This window comes from Martes martes (genome assembly GCF_963455335.1).
Source record: "Martes martes genome assembly, chromosome: 5".
Taxonomy (NCBI): domain Eukaryota; kingdom Metazoa; phylum Chordata; class Mammalia; order Carnivora; family Mustelidae; genus Martes; species Martes martes.
The window spans coordinates 115,878,998-115,900,140 of NC_137892.1; the positions used below are offsets into that span (position 1 = coordinate 115,878,998).

At 39.4% G+C, this 21,143-nt stretch overlaps 1 protein-coding gene across 9 annotated transcripts in view; it reads right to left on the reverse strand.

Annotated features, from left to right (window-relative positions):
* The window catches only part of TTC1 (tetratricopeptide repeat domain 1), a 44,281-nt gene extending 24,456 nt beyond the window's left edge, over positions 1–19,825 (reverse strand). For 2 of the 9 annotated variants that reach the window (XM_080805071.1, XM_080805067.1), the window contains exons 1-2: positions 19,783–19,825; positions 17,824–18,188 (exon numbers count right to left, since the gene is read on the reverse strand). In XM_080805071.1, coding sequence (XP_080661197.1) covers positions 17,824–18,156 — 333 coding nt within the window. In that variant the 5' untranslated portion in view covers positions 18,157–18,188; positions 19,783–19,825. Of the gene's footprint in view, positions 1–17,823; positions 18,189–18,399; positions 18,505–19,705 lie in introns of all 9 variants that reach the window. The other 7 variants (XM_080805070.1, XM_080805068.1, XM_080805074.1 and 4 more) reach the window with 6 other exon arrangements.
* Between the last annotated feature and the right edge of the window lie 1,318 nt (positions 19,826–21,143).

Here is a 21,143-nt window from a genome sequence, read left to right on the forward strand (position 1 = left end):
TAAGACTCTAGTCACATTTACTTAGTACTACTTAGGACAGAGGTGCTTAGATCATAATATTCTCTGCTATCAAGATTTCTGGATGCAAGCAAAAAGACTGTATCTTAGGTAAAAATTTGGAGGGAAGAGGCGCCTGGGTGGCTCAGGCGTTAAGGGTCTGCCTTTGGCTCAGGCCATGGTCTCAGGACCATGGGATCGAATCCCACATCAGGTTCCCTGCTTGGCGGGAAGCCTGCTTCTCCGTCTCCCACTCTCCCGGCTTGTGTTCCCTCTCTCACTGGGTCTCTCTCTGTCAAATAAATAAATAAAATCTTCAAAAAAAAATTTAGAGGGAAGATTCACTAGAAAGATATTGGGGCTCACAGAATCACCCGGAGGCCTGAAACACAGGCTAAGAAAAAGGGCAGGACTCAGGATTCTGTTAATCAAGAAGCAAGAAAGCATTAATTATCTTTTAGTGGAAGAATATGCCCAAGACAGGGCTGTAATAGTAGCAAATAAATCCCATTTCCTTTTCTTTGCCCCAGTTGAGATTCAAAGTCTTGGTTAGAAGCATCCAATGAGGGTACCTGGGTGTTTCAGTTGGTTAAGCGTCTTTCTTTAGCTCAGGTCATGATCCCAGCGTCCTGGGATCCAGCTCTGCATCAGACTCCCTGCTCTCTCTCAAATAAATACAAATCTTAAAAAAAAGAAAAGAAAAGAGAGCATCCAATGTGTCAAGTGTAGCTCATAGGCCTTGGCTGTCAGAGAATGGAATGAGGAACATGGAACTGCCCACAAACAAGATTACAATGCAGGAAAGTTCCTCCAGATAGGAAGGGAAGTTGGATGCTAGAAGCCAAGAAAACCCTCTAACAAATCCAGTTAAAAGTTATTTCAAGAAGATGTACAGATGACCAACAGACACATAAAAAAATGCTCAGTATCACTAATCATCAAGGAAATGCAAATCAAAACCACAATGAGACATCACCTTATACCTGCTAGAAAGGCTAAAATAAAAAAGATGAGAAGTAACAAGTATTGATGGGGATGTGGAAAAAAAGGAATTTTTGTGCATTATTGGGGAGAATGTAAATTGGTAAAGCCAGTGTGGAAAACAGTATGGAGGTTCTTTGAAAAATTAAAATTAAAAACATCATATGATCCAATGATTCCACAATTGGGTATTTACCCAAAGAAAAGGAAAACACTAATTCAAATAGATATATGCACCCTTATGCACATTTACTGTAGCATGTATTTACAACAGTCATGACATGGCAGCAACCTAAGTGTCCATCAAGAGATGGATGCAGGGGTGCCTTGGCAGTTCAGTCAGTTAGGCATCCGAATCTTGATATTAGCTCAGGCCAGGATCTCAAGGTCATGGGACAGAGCCCCACATCAGGATCTGTGCTCAGAGGGGAGTCTGGTTTAGATTCTCTCTCCCTTTCTCTCTGCCCCTCCCCCTGCTCATGGGCACACTCTGTCTCTAAAATAAATAAATAAATCTTAAAAAAAAAAAAGACAAATGGATAAGGAAGTATTATAGATACATAATGGAATATTATGCAGCCACAAAAAGATGAGATCTGCCATTTGAGACGATATGGATGGACCTACTAGATATTATGCTAAGTGAAATAAGTCAGACTGAGAAAGACTAATACCATATGGTTTCACTCATAAGTGGAAACTAAACAAACAAAAACAAATGAATAAACAAACAAAAAGCAGAAACAGACCTATAAATACAGAGAACTGACAGCTGCCAGCAGGGAGGGGGCTGGGGGTTGGGCAAAATGAGTGAAGGGGAATAGGAAATAAAGGCTTTCGGTTATGGAGTGAATAAGTCATAAGAATAAAAGGCACAGCCTAAGGAATTAGTCAATGATATTGTAAACAGTGATATATGGAGACATATGGGAGCTACACCTGTGGTGTACACAGCATAACAGATAACACTGTGTTGCATCACTATGTTGTACACCTGAAACTAATGCAGCATAGCGTGTCAACTAGACTCAAATAAAAATAGTGATTTCAACCCCAAGGAGCCAAAGCAACCCTTATAAAGAAAAACAAAGCCGGAGGCACCAAGGTGATTTCAAACTGTATTACAAAGCTACAGTTATTAAAATGGTGTGGTATTAGCATAAAAACGGATGCATAGATCAATGGAACAGAATAGAGAGGCCAGGAATAAACCCATGCATGTGCCATCAGTTAATTTATGACAAAAGAGCCAAGAGTATACAATGGGGAAAGGATAGTCTCTTCAATAGATGGTGTTGGGAAAACTGGAGAGCCACACTGTAAAAGAAACTGGACCACTGGGATGCCTGGGTGGCTCAGTCAGTCAGGTGTCTGCTTCTGGCTCAGGTCATGATCCCAGGGTTCTGGGACCTAGCCCTGCATCGGGCTTCTTGCTCAGCAGGGGGCCTGCTTCTCCTTCTGCCTGCTCTCCCCTGTTTGTGCTCTCTGACAAATTAAAAAAAAATTCTCTTTAAAAAATAAAAAAACCCTGGACCTCTGTCTCTCATACTATACACAAAAATTAACTCAAAATGAATTAAAGACTTTTTTAAAAAAGATTTTTATTTATTTATTGGACACAGAGAGAGGGAACACAAGCAGAGGGAGTGGCAGAGGGAAAAGCAGGCTTCCCACCGGGCAGGGAGTCCGAGGTGGGGCTTGATCCTAGCACTCTGGGATCATGACCTGAGCAAAAGGCAGAAGGTTACTGACTGAGACACCCAGGTGCCCCTGGATCAAAGCCTTTAATATAAGATCTGAAAACATAAAAAATTCTAGAAGAACACATAGGCAGTAAGCTCCTTGACAGGTCTGATTATTTTCTGAACCTGACACCAAAAGCAAAGGCAACAAAAGCAAAAATAAACACATGGGGCCATGTCAAACTGAAATCTTCTGCACAGCAAAGGAATCAACAAAATGAAAAGGCAACCAACTGAAAAGGAGAAAATATTTTCAAATCATTTATCTGATAAGGGGGTAATATCCAAAATATGTGAAGAACTCACACAACTTAAGAGCAAAAAACCCAACCTGATTAAAAAATGGACAGAAGATGTGAATAGACATTTTTCCAAAGAAGACATACAGATGGCCGACAGGTATATGAAAAGATGTTCAATATCATTAATCATCAGGGAAATGCAAATCAAAACCATGATGAAATGCCATCTCACACTTGTTAAAATGGTTATTATAAAGACAAGAAATAACAAGTCTTGATGAGGATGTACAGAAAAAGGAACCCCTGTGCACTGTTGGTGGGAATGCAGATTGGCACAGTCATTATGGAAAACTGAAAGGAGGTTCCTTAAAAAATTAAATAGGGGTGCCTGAGTGGCTCAGTTAGTCAAACATCCAACTCCTGATCTCAGCTCATGTCTTATTCTTAGGGTCACTAAGTTCAAGTCCACATTGGGCTTCATGCTGGGCACTGAGCCTACTTAAAAAAAAAAATTAAAAATAGAACTAACATATGGACCAACTTCTGGGTATGTACGTATATATGTATGTATGTATTTTGAAGAATTTTATTTGATAGCACAAGCAGGGGGGAGCAGCAAAGGCGAGGGAGGAGGAGGCTCCCTGCAGAGCAGGGAGCAGGACATGGGACTTGATCCTAGCACCCTGGGATCATGACCTGAGCTGAAGGCAGAGGCTCAACCAACTGAGCCACCCAGGCACCCAGCTTCTGGGTATTTAGCTGAAGAAAATGAAAATACTAACTTTAAAAGATATATGCACCCTTATGCTCACTGCAGCATTATTTACAACAGCCAAGATATGGTAACAACCTAAGTGTCTATCAGTGGATGAAGGGATAAAGAAATGGTATAGCCATCACTTCCAGCCTCCCTCTAGCTGCCGTCTATGCACCTAAATCTCAGCTGGTCTGCCTGAGATCCTCTGAACGCCAACCCTAGTCCCCTGCTCAGTCCCATTTCCAGTCCAACAAGACGAATGAAACTCTCATGACCAGGAGAAACTCACCAAACTCGAAGTACAAGTGTGCAGTGGTTGGAAAGGAACAGCCTGATGAAAGTAAGTGGCTCAGAAAACAGCTACGGCAGATGATAAAAAACTTCAGTTTGCCTTAAAGAAGTTAGTACTATCTCTGGTACTGAAGAAATGAGTATGTTCAAAGAACACTGATCCACTTTAACAACGCCAAAGTTGAGGCAACCTGGGAAGTGAACACCTTCACTGTTCCAAGCCATGCTGAGACAGCAGCTGAGAGAAACGCTACTGTCTCACACCAATTTCATGAAGGCAGTCTGACTAGTTTAAGAAGACTGGCCACGGTCGCCAAACTGTGGAAAGAACCAAGATGCCCTTCAACGGATGAATGGATAAGGAAGATGTGGTCCATATACACTATGGAGTATTATGCCTCCATCAGAAAGGACGAATACCCAACTTTTGTAGCAACATGGACAGGACTGGAAGAGATTATGCTGAGTGAAATAAGTCAAACAGAGAAAGTCAAGTATCATATGGTTTCACTTATTGGTGGAGCATAACAAATAATATAGAGGACAAGGGTAGATGGAGAGGAGAAGGGAGTTGAGGGAAATTGGAAGGGGAGGTGAACCATGAGAGACTATGAACTCTGAAAAACAACCTGAGGGTTTTGAAGGGGCGGGGTGGGAGGGTGGGGGAACCAGGTGGTGGGTATTAGGGAGGGCACAGATTGCATGGAGCACTGGGTGTGGTGAAAAAACAATGAATACTGTTACGCTGAAAATAAATAAAAAATTAAAAAAAAATAAATAAATAAAAAATAAAAACAATAAAGTGGGAAATGACATCTCAAAAAAAAAAAAAAAAAAAAAAGAAGACTGGCTGAAGCTCCGCCCAAACAATCTGTGGATTTGAAAAGCACCACTTTTCCACTGGAAAGGATGAGCATGATGAAGTTCCAGATCTTGTGGAGAATTTTGATGAAGATGCCAAGAATGAAGCAAACTGAACTGAGTCAACTTCAGAAGATAAAACTTAAAAGAAGTTACTGGGAGCTGCTATTTACTTTATTTTATTTTTAAGATTTTATTTATTTGAGAGAGGGGGCACACCGAAGGGGGAGGGACAGAGGGAGAGGGAGAAGTAGGCTTCACACTGAGCAGGGAGCCCGATGTGATCCAGGGGATCATGACCTGAGCTGAAGGCAAATAACTGACTGAGCCACCCAGGCACCCCGGCAGCTATTTTATATTATGACTGTTTTAAAAAATTTTGTTCATGGATCTGATAAATCTAGATCTCTAATATTTTTAAGCCCAAGCCCCTTGGACACTGCAGCTCTCTTCAGTTTTTGCCTCTCTACAATTCATTCCTTGCAGCTAATTAAGGTGAAGAAGCCTGGGAATAAACTTTGAAATAAGGTTAATAAAGTTCTTTGCCTAGTTAAAAAACAATATTGTGCTGTATAGATACGTACAGTAAATATTACTCAGCTACAAAAAGATGAAATCCTGCCATTCGCCATAACATGCATAGTTCTTGAGGGCATTATCCTAAGTGAAATAAGTCAATAAAAAAAACACAGATAGCTTATGATTTTTCTTAAATATGGAATCTAAACAACATAAAAAAAATCACAAGCTCGTAGATACAGAGAACAGATTGGCAGTTGCCAGAGGCAGGGTTAGGGAGTGAGAGAATGGATGAAAGGGGTATGAAAAAAATAGTATTAAAAAATTATAAAATAATTTCAATTAAAGTAAACTTAAAATCCTATAAGTAATAGCAAATTGTTTGCCAATTTTAAATCATACACCCATGCATAATTGACCAATAATGTTCTAATAGTGAAATGAAAAGCTAGTTTGATGTTAGAATATATATTAATGCCATGTAGCATATTAAAAGAGAAAATTACATAATCATAAAAATAAATGCAACATAGGTCCTAAAGGGCTTTAAAATATTTAGAAAGGTTATTTCATAGGTTATTTCAAAAGTTTATTTCAAAAACAATTTTTTTAAACAACAACAACTCATCAAGTTACTGGAATTTATTATCTATCCTTTAGGAACTTTCATTCTCCCCTATTTTAACTCTAATTTCAAGCTACTTTCTGATCTATATTCTCCATTGCAAATTCATCAGAAATGTTTTATGAACACAGATGAAGCACTCAGACTGCCAGATTAGACTTGTGTGTGTGTGTGTGTAAAGAGTTTAATCATTCTTTGGTAAATTTAGAATATTAAAATACCAGTAGGCAAAGCTTAGATCCAAGGTATACCCGGAAGGAATTACCTATAATGGCCAGCCTGAGCAGGCAGCCTGGGAAAAGTTCAGTTTCTTTTTCTCCTTATTTTTTAAAAATTAATATTTTTATTTGAGTGTAGTTGACATACAATATTACATTAGTTTCAGGTGTATAAAGTAGTGATTTGACAAGTTTAAATGTTACGCTATGCTCGGTGTCTTTATAACTAGGACTAAAAGTTGAACTGGTAAAGGGAAGAGATCCTGAACATATTTCTGAAGCCAATTATTTGAAGGAAGGCATTTTATTTTTTTTGGCTGACAAATCACAATTCAGTGGCTCATTAAGCAGTAAACACTGGAAAAGAGCTGCTGCTTCCACAGATTGTGTAAATTGAGGATTAATGCAATTATCAATATCATGCTGAACATCTCCTTGGAAACAGCTAAAAATAGCACTTTTAAGAGAAAGCTGTACTATCTCCCAGCTGTGCCAAGAGACTAACTTGATCCCAGTACAAAGACTAGGGTTTATGCTGCTGCCGGAACATTCTCTTTCTCCAAAAGATGGCAAGCGTACTGTGTAACGTCACTGGAACCCAAAGACAGATTTTGTAGGAGTAAGTGTTACTTAGCATGCTAAATGCCAAGAGTATACATACATAAATGAGCTGATAGCGCTGACATTCAGCAGCATCACCAGGTTCAAATCGTTCCTGGTTCTGGTGTAATGTGGTTAGGAGCCCTCTCATGTCTCCACAATGTTTTAAGTAATCTCTGTGCCCAATGTGGGGCTTGCACTCACAACCCCAGAGATCAAGAGTCGTGGGGTCTAGAGACTGACGCAGCCAGGCACCCCTCCAACAATGTCTTTTAACACACTCCAGAGGCCTCACAGAGAAACATCTGATCTAGAATTACATTTCCATAACAATAGAAACCAAAGAAATTTTACAGGGCTCTTTTACTCAGTACTCCTCCCCATCAATGAAAACTCAGGAAGAAATAGTGGTATTATTCTACATTATAAATCATCACAAGAGCTGTCAAGAAAACCCCAGAGAGACAATGCTCTTGATGAATAGAGTTTATTTCAACAGTTACTACCACAACTGCAAACTTTTCAGCCTGGAGTTCAAAATTTAATATAACCGACATCACTATAGCTTCTTAAAATCTGTATTCACATATATTAGCTCATTGCTTTTGCAAGGCAATTCTGAGACGTAAGCATCAAAGTATTAAATTACCCATTTTACAGGTAAGAAAATCAAGATTCAGAAATCTCTTCGTTTCCTTTCTTTTTTTAACACTACACCAAAATTCTTTTCCAATCTACTCAACCTTATCTCTCATTACCACCCAACAAAAGTCCCTCCTCTAGACAATCTGATCTCTTTATGGCCTCTCAACACCCACCCCCTTAACCTTCATCCCAATCCTTTGTTTATGCATCCCTACCTTGGAATACCCGTTTCTCTTCTTTAACTTCTTCCCAACTGCCCAAATCAAATTTTCCTGTTTTCTTTTTTAAAAGATTTTATTTATTTATTTGATGGACAGAGATTACAAGTAGTCAGAGAGGGAGGCAGGGAGAGAGGAGGAAGCAGGCTCCCCGCTGAGCAGAGAGCCCGATGCGGGGCTCGATCCCAGGACCCTGAGATCATGACCCGAGCCGAATGCAGAGGCTTTAACCCACTGAGCCACCCAGGCGCCCCACATTTTCCTGTTTTCAAAGTCCACCACAAAGCCTATCCCCTCCCCAGAGACACCTTTTACTTCCTTCCTTGCACGATCTTTCTTTGAACACACTGTACATTAGTACCTCTAATTTGGGGATTCAATTCTGTCTCACATTATATATATTTAAAAAATGTGTATATATATATATGCAATAAAAATATTGCACAATGTTTGGAATATTACTTAATGCTTAAATGGTTTCTTGGGTATAAAACACTGTGCAGCCCTTAGACCTAGCAAGAGAGACCCCTGCCCAGGCCCTCAACTAATTGCACATTTTCTCCCATGGAGCCATTTTAGACCATGTTCTGGGGTTTCCTGCCTGAGTCTCCCCAGCTGACTTCCAGGAACTGCATTCATCTTTGCCTGGGTCTGCCCTCCTAAGGGTGGACTTTGCTGCCAAGTATATATTGTGTTCCAGGTGCAATACTTTGTGCTATGCCTGCTCCAGCCTTGGAATCAGCCATTTTTCCAGAGAGCCCTGGATCCTTTTGATGGGGGAATGAATGGTATTTAGAAACCAAGATTTGGATACTAGTATGTTCCCTGTTACTAGCAAGTCACTGCTTTTAGGCCCTCTCCATAAGAAAGGCAGGAAACACATCTTTAAAAAAGGAAAAAAAAACCCCAAATCTCATGAGTCAAAAGAATACATACACAAGGAATCTTGTATGTATTCATACAAGTGAACACCACTGGATTCCTGCTCACCATTTCCCACACTGAAAACCCTGGTTCCAATAATAATATATTTACTCATTCACAAAAAAGGTCTGAAATTACTACACGATTATCAGTACCTATAATGAACCTATAATGTAAAGTTCAAAATTTCATTGCAGTTCTAACTTTAGAATATATCCTACTCAGGGTTAACAGCCAAAGTACTGTGTCCAAAGTTACTGGAATTGTTTTCTCTATGTAATCAATTTGATATATTAATTTGCTTCTATGTATAATCCATTTTAAGGTTTAATTTTTTCCCTCATCTGTTCTGGTTTAATTTTAATATTTTAATGTGTGAAATACTTACACAGATCAAAACTCAATACTGGGTGGGACTTCTGATGTGGCAAAATGAGGAGGTTACCAAATCCTCTACCTAAAAAGCAACTATAAGTTGGACAAAATGATCAAAACCAACCACTTTGGTGTTCCAAAAACTGACTAAAAGCTTACAACAAAGTAATACTCATGAAAAATTACTGAACTTTAGGAAACAACCATGAAATCTGTGGCTTATTTGCCAGTGACTGTTCCCCTTCTCCCTCCGATCACGTGACACTGTGGCTCTGGAAGGGAGGCCATGAATAACTAGCAGTTCCACTGTTTGAGGAGGCTGATTTGATTCAAAGCAGAAGATGAAATAACCCATGTGCAGTGTGTGTTGTCAGTAATAAGTAGCAATCTGAGTGGCAAGCAAACAGGGAAGGTCAGAGGTTCTACCAATCTGCGGTTACAGCCCTGGCTGTATCATAAATCTATCAGCAGCTCTCTGCTTCCCCCTGCAGTTTTGTAAAGTAATTGCTACAAAATAAAACAAGTCAAGCACTGTGGCCAGAGATCAACTACGGTAAGGGTCAAAGAGTGTTAAAAAAAAAAACAACACAAAACAACCCCCTTCAGAAAACAAAAACAAACAAACAAAAAACCCCCACCACCAACAAAAAAACCTACATTCTTGCTAAAGGGCTGGAAAATGGAAGCACATGCAACAAAACTTTGCTGCTTTGCTCTTATCCAGGTGAGATGAGAAAATTACACACTGAAAGGGCTGGGGGACACCAGTCCCTTGTCATTAAAAAGGAAACAAAAGCTTCAGTTTTGTTTTCTTTGAAATCAGACGTGGATGCCTTACACATACAGACACATTTGTTCTCTTCACAAGTCACTTTTAGAAACCGTCTAGGGGGCCTGGAGGGAAGATCTCTGGATTTAAGCTGTATTTAGAACCCGACCTTTCATTAAGTCCTGTATTTCTCAGGAAAGATGACTGCTCTATGAAGAACTAACCTTGGAAATATTTCCTTCTCAGCTCAGAAAATTCTATCTGCAAAACTCAATTTAAAAGACCTTACTTTAGTGCTGTTTAAATTCTGCCCAACAAGTCTATTTTAGACCCCAAGCACAGATGAGGGTAAAAGAAAAACATCCCATTTGTAAACTATTCTTCTGATGTTAGATGCAGTCAGTATACTGGTTACATTTGTGTTTTCGAAGCTTGGTGGTATGTCTGTCTGGTTTTCTGTCTCTAAAAGAGTGCCACAGTTTCACCTATATCAAAAGGACCCCGGATGCTCATTAACAAAGCAGATTCCTGGCTGCCACCTAACAAGTCTGTGCTATCAGACACATCTCAGGACTTTGCATGATTAATATATTTCCTGTGATTCTTAGATATGATAAAGTTTGAGAACCACTGATCTATATAAAGTGATCTTCCTTAATAAACACAAGGAACATCGAATGTCACTGTGTTTCATCAGCAAACACTCTAAATTAGTCCACTAAGGGATGCCTGGGTGGCTCAGTCAGTTGAGTGTCTGACTCTTGATTTCGGCTCAGGTCATGATCTCAGTCAGGGTCATGAGATCAAGACCTGCCTTGCACTCTACACTCAGTAGAGAAGTCTGCTTGTCCCTCTCCCTCTAGTTCTCCCCCTGCTCTTTCTCTCTCAAAGAAATAAATAAAATCTTAAACAAAACAAAACAAAACCAACAACAACCCACTAACTTCCAAACATTCTGGAGTAAACATTTTGGAAATATTATTTCCCCTGACTTAAACTCGGGTCAGAAATCTAAGGTCCCTTCCAATTCTTAAGTTCTAGGATTTTATTTGATCACTTTTCAATAGTGTTTATTAAAAAAAAATAGTGTTGGGGCACCTGGGTGGCTCAGTGGGTTAAAGCCTCTGCCTTCAGCTCAGGTCATGATCCCAGGGTCCTGGGACTGAGCCCCGCTTCAGGCTCTCTGCTCAGCGGGGAGCCTGCTTCCTCCTCTCTCCCTGCCTCCCTCTCTGACTACTTGTAATCTCTGTCCATCAAATAAATAAATAAAATCTTTAAAAAAAGAAAACAGGAAAATTTGATTTCCTTCCGCTCTCTCTGCCTGCCTCTCTGCCTACTTGTGATCTCTGTCAAATAAATAAATAAAATCTTTTAAAAAAAATAGTGTTTATTAAACCCAATACTAGTAAACTCTAAGAAATTAATAAATGTTGCAACCTTAGTTCAAAAGAATGCCCATTAAAAATGAAATAAAAGGAAAACAAATCAGAAAGAGTTTTCTCATAAGGTTAACAGAATATGCAGGCCACTACAGAAAAGTCACTGAAAACTCTCTGGAAACGACTAAGAGAACGTTCCCTGCAAACACGCTCACTGTTACAGCAACACTGGAAACAATTATAAAAATAATGCAAAAAGGTAGCAGAAAGGTGGAAATCAAAAGGATTAAGTACTGTGGGAGTTAGGAAAAGAACTGATAAAGAACTCCTGCTCCAAACCAATACTTCAAGAATGGTTCCTGGTTAAACGTAAACGGTCTTGGAGGAACGAACAATTCTTTATGTTTTCAGAGACTAAGGAAAAGGTCTTAAAATCCCAGAACTTTGCACTCTGAGTACATGTTCACCAAACAACAGACTTTCGTATCCCTTACTTAAATGGATCTATATGTGTACCTATTTGCAAATGAATACCACGTATAAACAACTGGCAGGAGGCAGCAAACCTATTAAAATGACTAAATCTTCATTTTGGCTTACAAATAAACTTTTTTATTTACAGCAAGAATTAAATCACTAGAGCCCTAATGAACTCAAAGTCCCCGCATCTTCTCCCTATTTATAAACGGTATCACCATCCACCCACAGTAGCCAAGGAACTGTGCTATATACTACTTTCTCCCCTTGCATGGAATATTTCCCTCTCAGATCGTCACACATCTAACTCCTTTTCCCCTTCCAGTCTTTGCTGATATACCTCTCCAGAGAGGCCTTTCCTGACCAATCTAAAGTAGTCCTTCCCATCCTTCCAATCCCACCCCCCATCACTTCATCTTATTTATTTATATTTTAAATTTTTAAAAAATATCTCCCAGCTATGAGAGGTAAGAAATCCTCTTGTCTTGTTTACCACTGTATTCTTAAGAGCCTCAAACAATGCCCAACAAATGGAAGAAATACAAATATTTCTGGAGTAGATAAATGAATGAGATAAACTGTAACTTGTAAGATCAATTACTGACTCTTACCGCAGAGATAATCCCACCATTTATTCAACAGCTATTTAACGAAGGAAGATGATGCGCAAGACAGAGGTCCTCAAACTTCAGTGAGCATGTAAGAATTACTAGGGAGGCACGCCTGGTTAAGCGTCTGCCTTCAGCTCAGGTCATGATTCTGGAGTCCCTAGATTGAGGCCCACACTGCTCCGTGGGGAATCTGCTTCTTCCTCTGCTCCTCACCCCACTCACGCTCTCTCTCTCTCAAATAAAATTAAAAAAAAAAAAAAAAAAGAAAAGAAACTACCTAGAGAATATACACATGAGTACTGATCTCCATTGTGACAAGTTGCCTATAAGAAGTGATTCTATTATAGGATCGACAGCACCACAATCCAGTATGTTCACAGGTCCCCATACTAGAAAGCATCTTTGCATCTAATATTATAGCAACAATTCTCATGTGCTACCAGATTTGTCCTTTACTTCAACCAGGGTTTTAATAATCATTTACTTGCTTCACAGATCTAGTACATCTCAAATGTTTGCTGAAATCCCATTCCTCTGGGTAGTCATGTCAACATTCAAATTTTCACAAAAGGTTAAGATATACACACACATATACACAGTACTTTCCTTAAGAGATTTTGCCTGTTTTAAAAAATCTTTACTGCCAGGCAACCCTCTCGGGTCCCCTCCCTCTTTGGGAGCTTTGTACTATTATCACTCAATAAACTTGACTTTGCTGTCCACCCAAAAAAAAAAAATTCACTGCCTTCCTCCTCCATTATTCTTGTTTTTGTTTTTGCCCCTCCCCTCCTCCTCTCCATTACTCTTGATTTATGAGTTCTACTGAGAACTGGAACTCCTCCTGAGCCGGGATTATCTTCTCAGCACAGGGGAAGTCAAGTCAGCTTGAACAACAGGCTTTAGCTATTGATACTTGATTCTTCCTGAAGAGAAACATTTACCAATACACAGATCCTATAATAACATTTCTTTCTAAATCCTCAAAGGTCAGCTTTATATGCTTCTTGGTAAAAAGTTCATGCTGGTGGTAAACAATCAATTTTTATTTATTTATATTCTTAAAATGGAGTAATTTGTGTTGTTTACTTAATGCATGCTTACTATAAGAAAAAAGTGGGGAATGAGAAAAATAGGTGAAAGGGACTAAGAGGTAAAACGTCCAGTTATAAGCCACAGGGATGAAAAGTACAGCACAGGGAATATAATCAGTAATAGTAACTTCGTATGTTGACAATTAGTAAGCATTATCATGGTAAGAAATGAGTAACATATAGAATTGTCAAATGACTATATTAAACATTTGAAACAAATACAACACTGTAGGTCAACTATAGGTCAAAAAAGTGTATAAATAAAAATTCATCAATAATCACATCCTATATCAGTTGCAAACTTTTCGGTATGAACATATTTTCACATAAGTTTTTAACTTAAAAGGAAACATCACTGACCATAACCTGCTGGAAAGGGAAAACATCTTGTGTGTCTCCTCTACTGTCAAAACTCACATGGAACACTTCTGTGACCCGATGTGTGGGAGTTTCCCTCACACCCAGCACTTCCAACTCTATAGCAGACACCAGCTGCTGTCCTGCAACTTAACTCAATTTGGACATGGTTCACCTGAAAATAGCGTCAGATCCTACAAATTAAAGGCTTGGTGCCACCAGACTGGCCCCAATGCCACCCCTACTACTTCAGATGCTAACTGCAAGTCCAGGTTACCAGTTTATTCTAAAGACTGTAACTCTGGGAATAGGCAGAAGAGATGCATAGGACAAGGTACATGGGAAGGGGCACAGAGCTTCCATGCCCTCTAGGCGTGTCACCCTCCTTGCAACTCCACATGTTTATTCAATGTGGAAGCTCTCTGAACCTTTCTTTTGAGTCTTCAATGTAGGTTTCAGTACATAAGCATGACTGGTCAAATCACTGGTCACAAGTGATTAATTCAACCTCCAGCCCTTGTCCCCTCCCTGGAGGTGGGGGCAGGGTAGGGTGGCACTGAAAGCTCCAAACTCTGACAACCAAACCTCATCTTTAGGGGCTTTCCAAAAAAATCACCTCGTGTGTGGTTGAAAGGGACTTGTTTTAAATAACAAACTATACTCTTATCTCTTATTAGGCAATTCCAAGGGTTTTAGGATCTCTGTGCCAGGAACTGACAAAAACCAAATACATATCTCTTATTATAAGCCATATTATCACACCTGTTTAATTCATTTAACATTACGGGCATTTTTTTCCCTGTCAATATTAAGATTTATCTTTCTTTTTAATGACTGCATAATATGCTACCATGTAAAAATGGCAAAATTGTTTAAAGTAATACCCTCTGTTGAACATTATTTCTAATGTCCAAAATTATGGATGCTGCAACACATTTTTATATATATCTGTACACATCTCTAGTAATTTCCTTAAAATAAATGACTAAAGAGAATCAGAGGTTTAGCTGTGCTGTCCAATATGGTATGCACTAGCCACATGTGACTATATAAAGGAAATTAAATTAAATTTAAAAAAATCTTAAAATTCAGTTCCTCAGCTCTACTAGTCACATTTCAAATGCTCCAGCTCATGACTATAAAAACATGATAGCTGATGGCCCGTAGCTACCATATTGAACAGGGCAGATATAGAACATTCCCGTCATTGCAGAAGGTTCTATTGATGGCCCTGGCCTAAAGAAACATCCATATAAAAATTTGACACCTGTATCCCACAGAAATGACATAGCACTTTAAACTCTCAAAATTAGTACATGGACTCCTAGTCCTCTCATTGTTGAAATCAGATAAATATACAAGACACAGTATTTTAATTTGCATTAAAGGATTATTAGTGGGGGGCGCCTGGGTGGCTCAGTTAGTTGAACCTCCGACTCTTGGTTTCAGCTCAGGTTGTGATCTCAGGGTCATGAGACTGATCCCCATCTAAGGGCTCCACATTCAGCACGGAGTCCACTTGATGACTCTTTCCTTTTGCCCCTACCCGCTTGGGTGTGTGTGTGTTTATGTACGCATCCACTCTCTCTACCTCTCCCCCCAAAATAAATAAATAAATCTTAAAAAAAAATTATTAGTGAGGCTGAAAGTCTTCACATTTTTGGCCATTTGTGTTTATCTTATTGTTGCTGATTATCTCAATTTTGTCCTATTTTAAAAGAATCAAAGGTATCCTGTTCCAGATGGCCTATAAAACCAAAACATATGTTCAGTGAAGAGACATTTCTTCATCTGTTCTGCTTGTTTCCTAAAAATTTCATAAGATATTTATCAAAACAGCATAAAAATATCTCATAGAGTAGAACCACAATTAGGTAAAGGCAGTCTGTACTCTCAGAGATTGTTTCCTTAGTGGAGTTAATATAACAATGGCTAATACCACAGCACATTGTTTCACAGCATATTGTTTCACAACAATATGAGATATTGTTATAAATTTTCAAATTAAGCTATGAAAACATAGGTTTATATACAAATATAAAATGTTTATATTTGAAACGTGATTTACACAAAAGTTTGGAACAGAAAAAACCAACCTATCAGGAATGAGAACAGTGGGCCCTTGGGTTGGTAGGGGTGGAAGAATGGAATGAGTGGTGAAGCACAAAGGGAGGTTCTGGAATGATGGAGATGTTGTGGATCCTGATAAGGGTGAGTTACACAAATGCATATAGTAGTCAAGACTCCCTGAACTGTACACAGAACTTGAACAGTTTCACTACATATAAGTTACACCTTAATTTTTAAAAGGAAGAAAAAAGTTTAAAAGGCATTGTGCTATTTAGAATATTCAATTTATAGGTAATAAAATTATTTTAAAAATTTATAGAACTTAAAATATGATACCTGACCAGGAGACACAAAGTTTTTACTAAATTGGGGAATGGGAAGCAGAGCCAAACCACGCAACTGTCAAACCAATGGCACTGTAGAAAATTCAGTATCAGGGCAAAATATATTAAAAAATACAAAATATATTAAGTATCAGAAAAAACAAGCTAACGTTTTAACACAGACATTTAATCAATGTTTCTAAAAAGTCTGCACCACTGAAATGAAAGCTGAACCAAACACTTCCTGGAAAATCATCTCCCTAATTATCAAATAGTATATGATTTAATTTTCTGAGCCATTTCTGCTGAGGTAGTTTATGAAACTGACTCATTTTTGCCTTTTATTCTTCTCTTCTGATGGCACACATTAGCACAAAAGCTAATACATGCATGTTAAAACTAACAGACGTACAGGCTTGAAAATGAAAAATGCCTAAGGAGAGACAAGATGCTCCTCTCCATGTCACATTACCTCCCCACTCCCACTGTTAATAATGCACATTAGTATCTTGGCCCGTTACCCAAATAGCATACCCTGTTTATTAGTGAGTTCTTCAGAAGCCTAAGCTACAGATCTCGCTCAAGTTCTTTGAGACAAGCTTAGATATTATGGTAACTCTTCAGATGACCTTGCTTATGAGATGAGAAGGAAGGGTATGTGGGCGGATACCAAGACTTCTGTCTCCAAAAGTGAAGGCTTACCCAGTTAAGGATGTGGCCCAGGGGCAAAGAAGCAGGAAAGTGTACATTTTATTAGTGTACCTGCTTTGTAGAAAGAACTATTTTTGCTATTAAATTCTACATTATACTTTAGATTCAAACAGATCTGAGTTTGAGAATCAGTTCTGCCATTTATTAGATGTGTGATCTTAGGCAAGTTACTAAGTTTTATTCTCCAGTGGGGAATGCTAACAGTATGTCTCAAGGCTGTGTTGTGAAGATTACATGAAAACACAAATAATTTTTTAAGCTCAGTGGCTGGTACACTATAAGTGCTTAACAAAAATAACTACTATCACACACAATTCTGTTCATCAAGAATGTTATATAAATAACACAGGCCCCAGTCATTGCCCTCTGCAACCAAACTACCACTAGCATATTCAGGTAGTCATTTATTGCTATCAAAGAATTAACACAAATAGGCAGCATATCATAATTCTAAAGTCTCACCAAAAAATGTCCCTTACAAGAATTTCAGCCTAGAATGGTTCAGCCAACCATCAGTAAAGCCATTTTTTTTTTTTTTTTTTTTTAAGGGCTGGGGGTGCAGAGAGGGATGGAGAGAGAGGGAGAATCTTAAACAGGCTCCATGCCCAATTTGGAGCCTCAGCAAGGCTTGATCTCACCACCCTGATATCATGACCTGAGCCAAAATCAAGAGACAGACACTTAAATACTGAGCCACCCAGGTGCCCCAAAAGGTCTTTTTTTTTTTTTTTTTAAAGCTAGAAGGTATATATGGGTGTTAGAAAACAAAATTATATAAAACAGACATAAGAACTCAAAGTTGACCAAAAAGAGAAAAAAAAAAAAAAAGGAGAGAGGAAATGTTTGTTAAGCAGAGACTGAATGCTTCCCTGCCATGCTACTGATTTATCTGAGTTCCATCACTACTGAAGTGAAATGGACACAGATGGGCACATAACCCTTTACCATAGATATGACCCCATCTATTGATACCGTAGCAACCACATTTATTCAATTTAAAAAGCAGTTTATGTGGCAGATCGTGCACAATAAATATTTACCTGTTTCTCCTCATCTGGCATGTTTTTTTCCAGTTCTATTAGGTATTCTTCATCAAGTTCAGAAGAATTCACATTCTCATTAGGTTTGTTCTCAACCTTGTCTGCTCCTGGCTCCTCCTTCTCAAATGAGGCACTAAGGTCATGAAAACACTCCTCTTCTCCCTGGTCTTCCTGGGAATGAGACTTAACATCCTTGAGCAGCTTGCTCTGCAGATGGTGATCTTTGGGACTGGAAACCGGAGGGGTAGCACACTCTGCTTCCTGGGGATCTGTAACTTTCAAACCATTGAAGAGATTCTCTGGAGCCCCACAGTTTTCTGACTTCTCCCCCATGCTGTGTCAGTGAGGGAGGTGAAGCTGAAGCTCTGGGAAAAAAGGAAATATGTTAGGTAATGGTGCTTATTCAAATATCCACCACTTTCCAAAAGTCTGCCTTATGCCACTTAGCTTTTAAGATATCTATGTTAGTATTAACAGTTTTCATAAAAGTGAAAATCCCCTTCAGATTTCTGTCAATTAGTAAAAACATAAATATTGATGTAGGTTTTTCATAAAAGCTAAGTAGTATAACTCCACCTTTTGGAAAGGGGGGGCGGTGCATGTGGATAGTCTTTGCTTTAGGCCGTTTCAGCTTAGGAAAGGCTTGACAGGGATGCTCAACTTTCAGACAGCAAGGGAAACCTGTATTTGAAAAAAAAATCCTACCTATTACACATAAACTTCTGCATCAAAACCCAAAATACACCCTAATTTTCTCTCACCGAAATTCATTATAAAAAAGCTGGTTATCAAAAGCCCATAAATAATGCCAAACATTTTATTGACTCTCCTTTCAGAATTTCATATAAGCAAAAAAGAGACTTTTCCCCCCCCCTCCCTTCCACCTGGAGATGGGTTTTAATGTGGCTCTTCCTCTTTCCACCGCTTGAATTTTGTCCTGGTAGCAAAAAAGAGGATAAGGTGGGGCACCTGGGTGGCTCAGTGGGTTAAAGCCTCTGCCTTCGGCTCAGGTCATGATCTCAGGGTCCTAGGATCGAGCCCCGCATTGGGCTCCCTGCTCAGCCGGGAGCCTGCTTCCTACTCTCTGCCTGCCTCTCTGCCTACTTGTGATCTCTGTCAAATAAATAAATAAAATCTTAAAAAAAAAAAAAGAGGATAAGCTAAAACAATGGTGAGAAAATGAAACAGCCCTAACCTTTATTCAGAATTAAGAGCCAGGTCCTAAATAAAAAAATGCCGGCCTGCCTTTTCAGGCCGTATGAAGCTCAAGCATAAGTTTTCGATGGAGCTCAAAACGCAATCGGTGCCCAAACAGTGATCATCAACTTCACCCAAATGTGTGCTGTAGAACCAACGCAGGTTACAGTGGGAGGAGAATCCTGGCGCAGCTGATCCCACTCAGGATCCCCGTGGGGGTCAGACTCAGACACCAAAAGAGTGGTTCTCAACCCTGGCTAGACAACATAACACTTGAACGTTTCAGCAAGTACTGCTGCCCGCATCTTATTCTCCACAGATTCTGATTTATTGGTCTGGCCTAGGCCCAGAACACCTGTATTTTTAAAAAGACATCACAGGTGATTTTAATGTACAGCCAATTGAAAACCACTGCTGTAGAAGCTGAGTCAGACCGTCAGCAGCCCCGCCCCCTCGCCCCTCTAGTCGCAGCAAAATCACGCCAACGACCCCTTGTGTCGCGACAAGGGCCCGAATTCGTCCCAGCTCGTCCCAAGAAAACTTCAAACAGCAAGATCTTAATACTAAGATTTCGCCTCCAACAGCTATGTTCTATTTCTTCCTGCCCCCAAGTCTAGAGGAAGAACGCGAGTTTGAGGCCCCCAGAGTACGGAGGGGCCACCCTACGTTTCCCAACAGTTCGTACTGTAGCTGAGTCTCTCACAACCAAAGCGGACAATCCCACGCAGCTACTCACAGCTCCCCAGTCCCTCTCGTCCTCACCTTCCCAGTCTCCGGGATCTTCTATTTCCGCTCAGTCAAATGCACTTCCCTCGACACCAACCAATGGTGTCGCCGTTGGCAAAGCATTCTGGGAAGTGTAGTGGAACTCTCCGGGAGAGAGCGCGTCGCTGTCGCGTTGTGTGACGTCAGTGTACGGACTGAAATGCCAGTGACGGTTGTCATCTTGGGTTACGGCGACACTCTGCATTATTCAGCACAGAAGAAAAAGATACTGCTGTTAACTTTTACTCCTTTACTCTGGCCTCTTATGCTAACAATGTATAGAGGAATCCTGAAGCATAAACCTTGTCCAAATAGTTTTTTCTCTAATGGTTCTCAAACTGTGCCTTTCCAGAGGCCCATTACTAGATCAAAACAGTTTTCATCATAATACTAAGTTAATTGCCTTTCCACATCCCTTTCAAGAATACAGTGTTTTCCAGAGGCGGTGTCATGTGGTCGCGCAATGTATTAAACGTAGAAGGAGCTATCGGAATCTAGCAGTCTTCTATTAAGCTAGATATTTGCATAAATGCAAAACAATGCCACTCTTCTCACTACTCGGATTTTTTGTTTTGGAAAATACAGTGATTTATAAAAAGATTACGTTGGCATATAATAGGTGTATTGCTATATTAAAGTAATAAATATTAAATATTATTCAGCTCTAACTTCTTTTTTTTTTTAAGATTTTATTTTATTTATTTAACAGACAGAGAGCTAGAGTGCGCACAAGTAGGCAGAGTGGCAGGCAGAGGGAGAGGGAGAAGATTCCCCGCTGAGCAGGGAGCCCCAAGCAGGGCTGGATCCCAGGACCCTGGGATCATGACCTGAGCCTAAGGCAGACGCTTTATGGACTGAGCCACCCAGGCACCCCTCAGCTCTAACTTCTAATACAATGAATATTGACAAGTATAACACACACACAAACAAAAGCTCTTTGTGGTCTTTACTAAAATTAAGAGAGTTAAGGGATCCTGGAACCAAAAGCCAACAGTTACCCAACGCGTTCATTCAAGAAATGTTTGTTGAATCTTTATTAGACTCCATTAGATTCCCATGCTGGGAATAAAGAACTGAAATATTGGTTGAGGTAGCCAGATAGGTAATCAGCAACAACAGCAGAATAGTTTTCTGTAGTTCACAGAACGTATTGTAGAGATAGCTGAGAGGGGCTGTTTTCAGGAAGGATATCAAACTTTTTAAAAAAAATTATGTCTAAATGAGGTTATGCACACCCTTGCATTTTTGTGTAAGTCAAACCTTTTATATACAAAAACCATTAAAATATATCAGAATTTTGGAAACTTTTAATATTTAAAATTTTAAAAATGTTCAATAGTTAGGTTTCTTATGACCTT